At 38.4% G+C, this 14,309-nt stretch overlaps 1 protein-coding gene across 2 annotated transcripts in view; it reads right to left on the bottom strand.

Annotated features, from left to right (window-relative positions):
- Positions 1-14,309, bottom strand: part of IFT74 (intraflagellar transport 74) — a 44,145-nt gene that overhangs the window by 9,862 nt on the left and 19,974 nt on the right. The window contains exons 12-15 of one of the 2 annotated variants that reach the window (XM_054397772.1): positions 14,037-14,116; positions 12,902-12,904; positions 10,536-10,589; positions 511-608 (exon numbers count right to left, since the gene is read on the bottom strand). In XM_054397772.1, the coding sequence (XP_054253747.1) occupies positions 511-608; positions 10,536-10,589; positions 12,902-12,904; positions 14,037-14,116 (235 nt within the window). The remainder of the gene's footprint in view (positions 1-510; positions 609-10,535; positions 10,590-12,901; positions 12,905-14,036; positions 14,117-14,309) is intronic. The other variant, XM_054397771.1, reaches the window with a different exon arrangement.

The raw sequence follows: 14,309 nt of genomic DNA, 5'->3' as shown, positions 1-14,309 counted from the left end.
AGTGTTTACATTAAATATTACAGATCAGGGCATTCCAGACATAATAGATCAGAGAGACCACTGGAATATTGTCAGTTACTTGACATTAGTGACAGAATACCCATGAACTGAGTACTGCAGACTTCAGGTAAAAAAAATGTTGCAGAATTTAGTTTTATTTGCAGTATTCTGAAATACCACGACTGGAATAATGTTCATTATAGCAGTGATGATGAGTTACAGCAATTATGCAAACATTTCTTTTATTCTGGTCACAAGCATCATCTAATATTCAAAACTCTTTTCCCATAAATAAAATTAAATTCAGCAAATCTTATTGTTTGGTTTTCAATTTTGTCCTCTGTTTAACTTCAGCTGTACATTGTTTAGTGTTTAATCTTTTTAAGAGATTATTATGCAGATACTGACTGGCAAATACTAAATGCCATCATCCTTCTTTATCCATTTCTTCTCCTGCTTTGTGATTCTAAATTTTTAGCTTGCCACAGGAAGAGGGAGTTGCGCACCTACCCTGCTGGAGTGCTCCAGGAGTGCAACAATGTTGGCTTCTGTTTGGGCCTTTCGTTCCAATTCCTGATTCTTCACCTCTTCAAAAGTCTCAAGAAAACCTACAGATCAACAAATATGACACAGAAGGCTGGTATTTGCAGGGGTACAACACAAGCCCTTATTATTTCCAGCCAAACCTTTGTATTAAATTGATTAGCTGTATAATTTCAAACAGGTTACTTTAGTAGTTTATTTAGGAGAGAGGTGGTAGAATCCTTAAAACTTGTCAGCTTAGGGGTTGGAATGGAAGAGAGGACAATTTTTCCACAGACACATATATTTGACTGATTAATCCCATGAGCTCACCACCTTTCTGGACACTGTTTAGGTGACAGTTGCCACCCAAGGGAAAATAAGTTTCATCACCATCACTTCTGACACCTTTCTGAATGCTTGTTCCAGTTAGTCTTCATTTTTCTGAAAGCTCTCAAAATGGGCTACTAAATAAAGGAAACAGGTGACTTCACTATCTCTAATGGCCTGGACTAAATGCCTAACACTCTTAAGGACCTGAGACCAACATTTTCCTGGTAACATCTTTCTTTCTGTATGACGTTCCTTTGTTACATCTCTAATTTATGTTCATTCTAGTAACTGTCCTACTGTCTGTGGCTGGGGTCTGATCCAGTTGTTTTCAACATTAACAGATGTGCCATGGACTTTGATGCATCTTACCAAGAAGTCTTAAACAGGTTGATTGCAGTATTTTGGTAAACCTATTTATTTTTTTTCCAGGGAAGATATAAGCAATGAAGATATTGAATCTTCCAAAGCATATAGGTAGGGAAATGAGAAGAGTGAAACAAAAGCACCTTTATGAAAGAAAAACGTTCTCATATATTCATAAATATGAAAGAAAACCTGAACAATTTGTACCTACAAAATATATAATTATAAACCTGAGCCTGAAATAGAAGAATTAGGACCAAAGAATCATCCCCATATGACCTGACCAGTGGTGGTCTCCTTTAGCATTAGTACCTTTCTATTTTTTTTTTCAAACCTTCTCTGAATTTATTTAGAAACATTGAACAAGGTCCATATTTACATCTCATCTCACTGTCTTTCTGTAAGCAGTTCTCCTTTTCATCACACCTGTCAGACCCACCTTGTTTCATTCGGGTTCTATGCATTTCACAGATTCACCAAAGGAAAAAAAAAAAAAAAAAGAAAAGAAAAAAGAGACTGCAAGAGGTGATCCAATTAGTTCATTTGCTCCAGGATTAAAAGGACTGACAGTAATTCAAATGTTTCTCTATACTCTTGTTACACACACCAGGAGAAACGCTCTACAATCCTCCTCTGTTCCAATGTTTGGTGATTTTTAATGTCTGGAATTTTCTCAATACCCAATGTAAAATCTTCCTGCAGCTCTCTGTGGATTATTTGTTTTCTGTCCTCCATGTATATGCAGAAGTAGATTACTTGTTTATTATTTCAAAAATCCTCCTTACACACTTGATGACTGTCACAAATTCTCTAAAATGAAAGACTCCTTTAACATTTCCTTGAAGGTGATGCTTTCCACATCCCTCCTTAGTCTCTCTTCAGGACTGCCAACTTCTTTTGTGTGTGAAACTAGATACAATACTCTAAATGAAGTGTTCCTCAATGTACAGGGAAGAGATTACCTGACGTGTCTGACAAATGGTACTGCTATGTATACCTGCTGCTGTTGTATTTTCTCTTCCACACTAGTGTGATACTGCTGAACCATGTCTGCTTTCACTGTATCTCTGAGCCAGACCACAGAGTTGTGCCTAATGACCCACTTCCTAAATCTGCATTTTTGCTTTTGACTCTGTTGCTCAAACTTGCACTTAGCCTTTCTTGAACTTTTTGATTTCTAATCTGCCACAAGTAAATTATATCCCTGTTCTCCAACATGATTTCAGGTTTTCAGGTGAAGCATCTCCCCTGAAACTGTGTATTTACTCTCTAACCTGTCATCCAACTGAATAATAAAAATACTAACCTGAACATCCAATACACTGCAAAACTTCACTCAACACATCCTTTCATCTTGACAATGAAGCCTTTATAATTAATAATTTTTTAATCAAATGCACACCATAGGTTAACAATGGACAACAATTCCCCAACTTCTTCTATGAATACCATGAGACAGTAGTAAATGTACTGGAGTCAAAGCATACATCACCTGCTGCTTCTCCTTTATTTTGCAATATTTTTCTGACAAGGAAGGAAATCAGTTGCTTACTCTTGACAAGTCAATATTAGTGGTGTTCATATTACTCTTTCTATAACATTTATAAATTGTTTGCTTGGGGTTTTTTTCCCCACAATCTTTCTGGAAATTGATACTATGCTGATTATTCTCTATTTCCCTGGCTTCTCTTCTTCAAGACATATCTGCTCTTTTCTTGTCTTTAAGACTCATGCATGTGCCCCCAAGTCTGCTTGTTAATCTCATACAGCTCTGGAACTACATCAGTATCTTCTGATAAAAGGCAGAAGTAGAATCAAAACCCACAAAGTCATAAGGATCATCATGCTCTGCTTTCCTAGTCTATATTCACACTGAAAATCAACATGAAGACAGTTTTTGCCTTTCTGCTTCTCAGGAAATTACGTAACTGGAAAATGCAGAAACTCTCTCAGTATGTTTTTATCCATGTCTTCTTATTGGCAGCTGAGATATTTCTTTCAGTACCATGCCAGCCATAAGTGATCTTGAACATTTTAGAGACACTGTTATAAAGGTGTATTATATACTTTGGCCCTCATGGTGTATTTTTTGATTATTTACCCCTTTTGCTGAGTAGCAGACCAAGCTTTTTTGCAAGCTGCCTACTACAGCATACAAGAGGTAGGGTATGTTTTAAAACCAATTCTGTTTCCATCTGAAGGAACTGATTTAGGGACCAGAACCCCAGACACTGTCTTACTGATAGAAGGAGATGCTTTAACCTTGATGGGTAGCAAACCCTGGGAACAGAGCGCAGCTAGAAGGAAAACACAGACAGGTTGACTCCCTGGAGACCAATGTGACCTAAGGGAGTTATGCAGGGACCTGATAACAAGAACAAAGCAAAACTTAGGACAGAATTATGGAATCCCTTTATCTCTTGCCTGATGTATGCTTAAGCCTTGGAAAAAATATATGCGTTTGTGTGATACTTTCTCTCTATAGCAAATCATGAATTTACAACTGTAGTATGGACATACTAATGACCAATTACAAGCTGCCTTCTGATACTATGTTAACCTATATAAAGAAAAAGCTTTGTACAATAAATGGACACTTGGCTTGCATCAGGCCTCGTCCCATCTCTCGCATCACAGCAAAATGGCGACCCTCGACGTGATGAGGCAATAACCACTATACAGTGGCCTGCTGTGATGTCCCACAGAACTTGAGTGAGCTGCTGAAAGGAAGTAGGACGCTGGCCGGCAACATATCATCCCTCCAGGAAGTGAGGTGAGCTGTGGGAAACTGAAATGGGGAATCAAGAGTTGCCCCCAGAGAGAAACATATATGAACTAATTAATGCACTCCTTAAAAAGCATGGCAAAGTTATTTCTGGCCATGATCTTGGAATAGCGCTGAAATGGGTGCAAGAAAAAATCCCCACAGTTACAGCACGGACAGCAGTATGGGGCAGCGGGAGGAGATGGCCCCTGGCTGGGCCATCACGAGTCTCAGAGCGGCAGTGCCAGCCACAGCAGGGAGCCAAGCGGCGACCCCCGCGGTGGCTCCGGCTTGTCCCGTGGAGGAGGCGGCGTCTGCGGCTCCCATCGCTCTCGTCTATCAGCAGCGGCACTAGTTGTTTACAGACCTTGATTCTTTAAAGAAATGTCACAGTTTTTTCATCAAGAAATTAGTAAAAAAGCAACCTTGGAGCTGAAGGCAGTGCTCATGCAGTCAGAACCTTCACTTCAAAGCTGGAAAATCTGCACATTTCTGAAGGTAACAAACAGCGTGTCAACAATGAAAAGAAAAAAAGAAAAAAGTGTCTTCTCTACTGCCGTTTGCCTCCCCCCCTTTTTCTCTCCCCCCCCTTCCTTCTCCCTCCTTATCTCACTCCCTTGTTTCACTCCCTGTTGAAGGTCTGCAGAAACCTGTGTTCTGATTTTAAAGTAACAGTGTTAAGTTTCGTTAAGAAAGGTATTTTACCATTTCATGAATGCAACTGATATCTATATATTGTTTTTATCATTATTTCTGATTTTAAGGCATTTGGGAATTTATTATTTTAGTGTTTGCAATTGTTGCGTTTCTTTACAATAAGCATGATGGTAATTGACTACCCAAAAAACAAACTTGGTATTTGTAATAAGGTTTACTGTTAAAGAAAATGACTTTTGCTTTTAAGTTTTTAGTGATTGTATTAAAGTATTTTTCCTAATCAATAAGCATGATACCGTGTAAGTGCTACTGGTTTTATGAGTTTATAGGTTAAGGTTTCTCTTTTTTCCTTTTTTCTGGTTCGAACCTTTCTTTTTTTGAGTTTGCCGGCAAAATTTTAAAAAGAGCTCTATATGGTAAAAAAGTTTTCATTTTGAAAAGCGCGCATTATCTTTTTTTGTGGTTTTTTGTACATTATATTGATGGTTTAATTTTTATGTAGTTTTTTAAGTTTTTAGGACCTTTTTTGATATTAGCAGGACATAAGATTATTTTAGGAATTTCATAGAGTGTTCTATTAGCTTTTGTGTTTATAAAGGTTTTAAGATAAGGTTATAAGAATATGAAAAGCTGCAAAAAAAAAAAAATTATTTTCCTTTTTTGGTACACAGGTTTTCCCTAGGGAAAACTCAGGGCTAGGAAAGGGATTCACCTTTTCCCACCTATAGGTTTTTCCTAATGCCAGCATGGCAGAACACCAGACTCAAAGGACGGGACAAACAGCAGTGCCCGTGAAGCTGACAATCAGCTGACCACTGAGTCTGACCACAGTGCCTGTTTAACTGAGATCAGAAGCACTGATCTGAAGCTGACTGCACGAGTGTCCCCGGAGGAAACATTTCATTCGGGACTGAATGTTTCAATGCCTTAATGTCATGTAATTAGGGAATATGTTTACGTAGATTTATATGTTAACTCACCAGAATGTTATAGTTAAACAGTGGTTACCCAGGAATAGACAAATAGCCCAGCCTACCTATCTGGTAAAATTAATTCATTCTTGCAATTGTGGGAATAGCGCTCATGTTCCCTGTATTCCTTATTCCCTCACGCAGTACACTGAAGTGACTTTTGCAAAAACTAAAGAGGGGGAATGGTAGGGGCCTCCTCAGAGGCCTGGTTAAACAAAGCTATGTATGTTTTACATTTTAAAATTTAAATTTTTTACAGCTTCCTAATGATTCCCAGGAAACCCCAGTATGGGTGGACCAATGGCGCCTACCATTGGAAAAGCTCCGCACACTCCAAGAATTAGTTACAGAGCAGTTGAAAAAGGGGCATATTGTACCTTCCACAAGTCCATGGAACTCTCCTATTTTTGTTATTAAAAAACAAACAGGCAAGTGGCGCTTGCTCCATGATCTCAGAAAAATTAATGACGTTATGGAAGATATGGGGAGCCTCCAACCAGGGTTACCCTCCCCTACAATGATACCACGAGATTGGCATTTGACTGTTATTGATCTAAAAAGACTGCTTTTTTTTAGCATTCCTTTACATCCAAATGATGCTCCTAAATTTGCTTTTTCAGTTCCAAACGTCAATATGCAACAACCATTACAGAGATATCACTGGGTTGTGCTTCCACAAGGCATGAAAAATAGCCCTACAATTTGTCAATGGTATGTGGCAAAGAGCCTTAGTCCTGTTCGAAATGCCTTTCCTGATGTCTTAATATATCATTATATGGACGATATCCTAGTGGCAGCACAAAGCCCCAAGCTCCTGGAGAAAGCCGTGGCCCTTGCAATAAACACTGTAACCCAAGCAGGTTTTACTGTAGCACCTGAAAAAATTCAAAACGTACCACCTTGGAGATATTTAGGATGGCGAATACGAACTCAGTCAATTGTACCACAACCTTTACAGATCAAAACGCATGTTAAGACCCTTCATGATGTTCAGAAATTATTAGGTGCCATAAACTGGGTGCGTCCCCTCTTAGGAATTTCTAATGCAGATCTGGGTCCCTTATTTGATACTGACCTCTGCTCCCCTCGTTCCTTAGGTCCTGAGGCACTCCGATCTCTGCAAAAGGTTGCTATGATTATCGCCTCAAGACAAGCTCACAGGTGGGCTCCAGAGTTACCCTTTTTTCTGATCCTGTTAAATCCTGCTCGACAGCCACACGCTTTGATTTTTCAGTGGGATACACGAAAATCAGATCCACTGTTTCTCATCGAATGGATCTTTTTGCCGAACCAATCAACAAAAACTATCTTTTCACAGCATGAAATGTTTGCTTCTTTGATAATCAAAGCCAGACAAAAATTGCTAACTTTAGCAGGAATGAGCTTTGAATGTATCTATTTGCCTGTCACTGATGCATACTTGCAATGGCTTTATCAGCAATCAGAAATTTTTGCTATAGCCCTAACAGCCTACACAGGCCAGCTCTCTATGCACCTGCCTTCGCATAAATTATTTAACCTTGATTTCTCTTTATCTCCCCTGCCTAGGAAAAGCATCCAACCATTACAAGCCATCACTGTTTTTAGAGACAGGTCTGGAAAATCTCACAAATCTGTCATTGTATGGTGGGATGACCAGTCCAAACAATGGAAATCTGATATTGCCACAGTCTCAGGATCCCCCCAAATAGTAGAGCTGAATGCAGTGGTACGAGCCTTTCAAAAATGGTCAGAACCTCTTAATCTTGTCACTGACTCAGCTTATGTTGCAGGTATAGTTCTAAGAGCTGAGGCTGCAGTACTAAAAGAAATCAGTAATCCACAATTATTTACCTTGTTGCAGGAGCTGGTTTTTCATTTAGATTCCAAGATACATCCTTATTTTGTCATGCATGTGACATCTCATACTTCTTTACCTGGTTTTATTGCAGAAGGGAACCGCCAAGCAGATCTTCTAACTTTACCAGTAAATGTATTACCTGACCGAATTGCCCAAGCAAAACTCAGCCACTCCTTTTTCCATCAGAATGCGGGAGGCCTTAAAAGACATTTTGGCCTCTCTTCACAACAAGCTGCGAATATTATCTCTGTGTGTCCTGATTGCCAGAGGCATTCCTTTCCTAGTATCTCTGGGGGAGTTAACCCTAGAGGGCTAGAAAGTCTGCAACTATGGCAAACAGACGTTACACATTTCCCTGAGTTTGGTAACTTGAAATACATTCACTCTTCTATTGATACTTTTCCAGGAGCTTTATATGCCTCTTGTCACACAGGAGAAAAATCCCAAGATGTTCACAGACACTTTGTGAGAGCTTTTGCAACACTAGGAATTCCCTCTCAAATAAAAACAGACAACGGTCCTGCTTATACCTCTGCGGCCATTAAATCCTTTTTTACCTCATGGGGTATTAAACATACCACAGGTATCCCTCGTTCCCCTACAGGTCAATCACTAATAGAACTTTCCCATCAAACACTGAAGCGGCTTCTTTTGCAACAGAGAGGGAGAATGGGAAATACACCACCAGAGGAAAGACTGCAAAAGGCTTTATATGTTTTTAATTTTAGGCATTTTAGTACCAATCCATCTCTGGAAGTGTGAGAGAAAGCACCAGTTCTAATTCGTGATCCTGAAACAAATAAGATTTTAGGCCCATATCCTTTAGTAACATGGGGCAGAGGATATGCTTGTGTTTCAACAAAAAAAGGACCACGCTGGATACCAGCCAAAAACGTCCGACCTTTTCGAGAGCCTCTAACGCAGCAGCAGTAGGACGACGATACAGGAGAAGAGTAGCTGATAACGACAGAGGAAGATCTGCGCAGCTGCTGCCTGAAGACAACTAAAAGACGAAACTGAATTTTTTTTTTAAGAAACTTAATGATGTTTCGTTTTATAGCTTTTATTGTACTAGGGATAGGGTTTATAGAATTGTGGGGAACTCTTTTTCCTCATCCTTTGCCAAAAACTAATGTGTGGGTTACGCTTGCTAATGTAACAGGCCAGGACACTTTGTGCTTGGCAACTGCTTCTCCTGATAATCCCTTTTCTACTTGTCTTGTAGGATTACCCTTAGATAAATGGCCAGTTCCGCTAACACTCTCCTCTGTAATCAGACAGCCTAGTAGAAAACTAACAGATAAGTGGGATTTTTGGACTCCCCATCTCCCACGAGCTAACTTAGAACCACAAGAGCTTGAACTTTTAGGATCAGTAACAATGGATTTCTGCCTTTATTTTAATAATACAGGGAAAAATCAGTCTAAAGCATGGGATGTTTCTTCTAACTATCCTGTATTCAGGAGTGCAAGCTCCTGGTGTAATTATATGTCTCCTAACATTTCTAAATCGAGCAACATTCCTTTGGAGTTGCCAGGAGGCATGTTTCTGTGTTAACCCCTAACACATCTTCCATTTTTCAACATCGACTCTCACACAAACAACGCTTACATCACAGAATGAAACGGGGCACTCATGCATTTACCCCTGAATGTGATGATAACGTTGATTTTTGGTCTCTTAGCCAGCGTTTTACAGCTTCTGTGTTGGCACCATGGGTTGCTGCGGCAAAGGCTTTATCAACACTAGATAGATTAGGCTGTCAGCTTGCTAAGCAAAATAATGCAACTAGTAGTGCACTTTCTAACCTCTTATTAGATGGTGATAGTGTTCGTCACGCTACGCTACAAAATAGAGCAGCGATAGATTTTTTGCTTTTAGCGCAAGGACATGGCTGTGACGACTTTGATGGTATGTGTTGTATGAATCTTTCTGATCACTCTGTGTCTATTCATCATAGTATTCAAACCCTAGAAGAAGGATTCACTAAACTTAAGGAAGAAGATAGTTAGGATTGGTTAGACAAAATATTTAGTAGTTGGGGGCTTTCTGGCTGGCTACGTAGCCTTGCTAAAACAATCATTTATGCTTTTGCTGTTTTGCTTTTTTATTGCTTTTTTACCCTGTATATTGCAATGCTTACAAGGCTTAAGTAGTCGATCACTCAAGAGAATTCTTATCATACAGCAGGGAGGGGGAAATGAAGGAATTGATTTAGGGACCAGAACTCCAGACACTGTCTTACTGGTAGAAAGAGATGCTTTAACCTTGATGGGTGGCAAACCCAGGGAACAGAGCGCAGCTAGAAGGAAAACACAGACAGGTTGACTCCCTAGAGACCACTGTGACCTAAGGGAGTTATGCAGGGACCTGATAACAAGAACAAAGCAAAGCTTGGGACAGAATTATGGAATCCCTTTATCTCTTGCCTGACGTATGCTTAAGCCTTGGAAAAAATATATGTGTTTGTGTGATACTTTCTCTCTGTAGCCAATCATGAATTTACAACTGTAGTATGGACATACTAATGACCAATTACAAGCTGCCTTCTGATACTATGTTAACCTATATAAAGAAAAAGCTTTGTACAATAAACGTTCACTTGGCTTGCATCAGGCTGCGTCCCGTCTCTCGCATCACAGAATCCATCCACAGCTGCTGCTGAGGTCTCTGCAACATTAGACCCTTTTAATATGGAAGAAAGCTTTAGGATCATTCATCTTGAATAGAGATATGAGAAGCCTGAATTTTAAAGAATTACACAATGTCCATTTTGATGTTCTGCTTTTAATCAGGCCTGAACAGCTTGTTTTATGTATCTTTTGTTTCTATTAATGTTAATTTCAAGCTTTGTGTTCATAAAATACAGCTGTGTTCCCAAGACCTTTAAAGTTTCTTTAAAAGCCTTGAAGGTTTCTAAATATTTGTCATTGTCATATAAGTCCATCTTGTCCTGAGGAAGATCAGAGAAACTTTACGCAAAGGTCATGACATCAGTTCTTTCCAGCTCTATATTAACTAAATTAGCAACACAATATACAATACAATACACAGAATACAATACACAGTATATTAGACAACTTACTGTCCATGCTTTCTTCCCTCTTCTTCAGCTCCTTGTATTTCCAATTTTCCTCTCCTGCAAGAGAAGTAGCATTGATTTAACTTTATATAGTCTCAGTCCTGGATTCCTTCAGGTAGGCAAAATGTCAGCTTTTAAAATAAAAATCCTACATGCCCAGAAACACCAGGACTTACCTCACATCATTTCACATAGTCATTTCAACTATATCAAACACATTCTTACATTAAGAAGAAGGATAATTAGGTTAATACATCAGCCCATTAATTCTTAGAACATTTTAGAGGGAAGAATTTTTCAAGAGTAAGACCTGAACTATGGTTAGTTAAAACTCCCTGCAGCTCTGTTTAACATATGGGATGTCTCAATGGCACTTTCATGTATTAGAATGGACTTCCACAAGGAAATGCAGGTTGTAAGCAACACTGCAACTATCTCAGGGAAATAAACAGGAAGACTGCACAATCAATGGTACAAGAAAACAAGATGCACTGAAAGCTTTCTACAAGTAAGTTTAAAAAAAGATTGTTTCCATACACTCTCTTTACAGTGGTGTTAGGAGTAATAAATAATGTGCAATACATAATTCACTCCATCTTTAATTCCAACTACCAACTGTAAATAGCTTTTAACTAAAATGCACTTGTCAAGTGGGAGTTCTGATCTATTTGTCACAAGTTTCAAGAAGATGAGACAATGTATAGGCTCCTAAGAATAACCTTAAGTTTCAAATATCTAAATTTTTAATTGTTTGAGTCTTGGTCATTGGCTAATTTTAAGCATAATCTTGAAACTTTGAAGAATATAAAGAAGAAGAATGAAGTAGATATAGATATAAATGAGCCAGCAAATTTCTCCAGGTCTTTTCACTTGTACACCCCATGCTTTCCTTTTTATCCAGTCTACACAAACAATAAGAACACTGGTGGGCCCCTAAGGGACTGTGATTCTGCTTCCTTGCAGCTGTGGCTTTGTTTCTTTTTGTACTCTGTCTTTCATTTTGCAAGGCAAGTCTGCAATACTTGGCAACTCAGCCTAGACTCCTAGACTAGTAACTCCACTAGATTCTCAAACAAAATCTAGTTGCAGTGAACTTGGAGACAGGCACATCATAATCTGCCAAGTGTTTAAAGAAAAAAATACATGAAACAAAGACCATAACCTTTAAATCATTTTTAGAGGTAACTTTTCTTTTAAAATATGGCAGATTTACATCAGTATCAGCCCCTCATGCAGTTTGTGAGGTGTTACTACTATTCCATTATGAATTAATGTTTATTTTGACTAATCAAAGGTAACTGTTAATGTCACAGATTGGTAAGGGCTAGAAAGGACCTCTGAAGATCATCTAGTCCACCCCCACTGCAAAGCAGGATCACGTAGAGTAAATCACACAGGAACACATCCAGGTGAGTTTTGAACATCTCTGCCAACAGAGACTCCATAACCTCTCTGAGCAGCCTCTTCCAGTGCTCTGCCACCCTCAAAGTGAAGAACTACATTTACATGGAATGTCCTGTGTTCCACTTTGTGTCCATTGCCCCATGTCCTGTCACTGGGCACCACTGAGAAGAGTCTGGCTCCATCCTGCTGACAGTTGCCCTTTAGACATTTATAAACATTATTGAGATCTCCCATTAGTCCCCTCTTCTCCAGGATAAGCAGACCCAGCTCTCCCAGCCTTTCCTTATAAGGTAGGTGTTCCACATATGGCAAACGTTCCATATACAGAGCATATACCGAGTGGGTGAATTTTTAACTTATTTAGATTTTCTTAAGTGAAACTTAAGAAATATTTATCCTGAAATGTTAAAAAAGTCCTTAGTTGTAATGTTGGAGTTTGGGGTTTTTTTGTGGTTTTTTTTTTTTTTTTTACTGGCTATTTTACCTTAAATCTAACTTAGAATCTTCAGGTGCTGAAGTTTTGGAAATGCTTTGTAACGCACAGTTTAAAGACTGAGGAAAAAGCAAGCTGACTAGGGAGGGAGTTCAGGAATCTCATGGACACATCAAGTTGCTGATTTATAGCAGGTATGTGAATGGCCTACAACTCTCTCTCCATTCATTTAAGAAGTCTGAGTTTAAATTTCTGTATCTTAAAGCTACTTATTATGAATATCATCTATATTCCCTCTATGCTATACAAACAGGTATAATTCCCTCTATGCTACCACTAGGTAACTTTATCCTCAATACCCTGACAGTTCCTGTTACACTGACAGAGAGCATGTGCTTTCTCCTACGTATGTTTTAAACCCTCTCCTTCAACAGAGGCCTTGGTCTAAAAGAGTGAAAGACACACAGTCCAGCAATGAATGACTGCATGTCTAAACCTAACTACAAAACGTGAAAAGCAACTCATTTCTTACCTTCTGCATTTTTCCAAAGACAGAAAAAAAAGAGTTGCAAGCCAAACACAAAGAAAAAATTAAAGCAGAATAGTAAAATTGGCAATGGTATTTACCTGGAAACAAGAAAGCTAACAAACCAGGCATAATAAACCGTTTTGCACAAAAATAATGAAATATCTAGAGAAATATCAAATATTAGGTAACACAGAAGATGAGAAACTGATGTATCAAATATTTGTTTAAGGCCAGTTTTAGAAATAATTGTTCATCTTGAAGAAATGTAGAGCTAAGTTTTACACTGATCACCCAAAAAAAGGTATAAAGTAAAAAAGGACACAAATGAAGTAAGTCATGAATCCTGATGATTTTAAATAACTTGTTACAGTTTTCTAGAATGCACAGATTTATCTAACTCCTATCTAAACAAGATTTGTTACAATTAAAAAGGTTTTCTGTGGGATGAATTTCCATTTTAAGGACAATCTTCCATAGCTGTTAAGGGCAGAGGCTCAAACTAATTTAAGACCTCCAAGACCATAACTTCCAGTGCTAGGACAAACCCCAAACTAATCTACCTTAATGTATTACAACAGATGTGTGTTGGAGATATATTTCTAAGCTAACACCATTTACAGGAAGCTCCCAAACTCTTCTTGCATAGATCAACCCAAGAAGTTCCAAAGACAGATAAAAATAGTACTGAATTCTGTCTGCTTTACACATTATCATTCAATGTTCTCAATTCCACATTCACTGATGCATATCAGGTCATACAAAGGGATAAATAAATAAAAGCTTTCCTAAAGCTGAGCTAGTTCTGCAACACTGCACTACTAAGAGAAACTTCTATACCTCAAGTAGTCCTGAAAAACAAAGTTGGGATAGAAAACTAGACAGTTGCAGTATTATTTTGTATGCTTGTTTTACTATTCAATACTAACTTCATGAACTCACCAATGAAGGCGAGTACTTCCCATTTCTCATATTTGAAAGGAGAAGCCTTCACCCCTAGACACAAAATTTTCTTCTGATGGTGAATAATGAACATCTGGATAAGGCTAAAAGTTTCAAGTAATTAATATCCATAACAATATGTGCTATAATATCAACAGAGGCAGCTCTACATAGTCTGCCACAGCACTAGTCATATTACCTTGATGATTCTCCAGATCCATATCAAGTTGTTGAATGACCTTTCTAAAATGGTTTATTTTTTCTTTTACTTCTGTCAGCCTGACAAAGAGATAATGAAACACAAGCTTAAAAATGCATAGTAAAATGATCTATATTTTAAAAGAAAAAAAAGGGAGAGTAAAATCAAGAATAAAAATAACAAATCTAAGTTTACCAAAACCAAAAGAGTACCAGGATTGTTGCTATTATAAATAGTATGTATAACACACCTGCCACTTCGGTCCCTATACCT

This window comes from Indicator indicator, chromosome Z (assembly GCF_027791375.1).
Source record: "Indicator indicator isolate 239-I01 chromosome Z, UM_Iind_1.1, whole genome shotgun sequence".
NCBI lineage: Eukaryota > Metazoa > Chordata > Aves > Piciformes > Indicatoridae > Indicator > Indicator indicator.
Note: the sequence above shows the minus strand (reverse complement) of the source record. Positions and strands in the feature narration are given on the sequence as shown.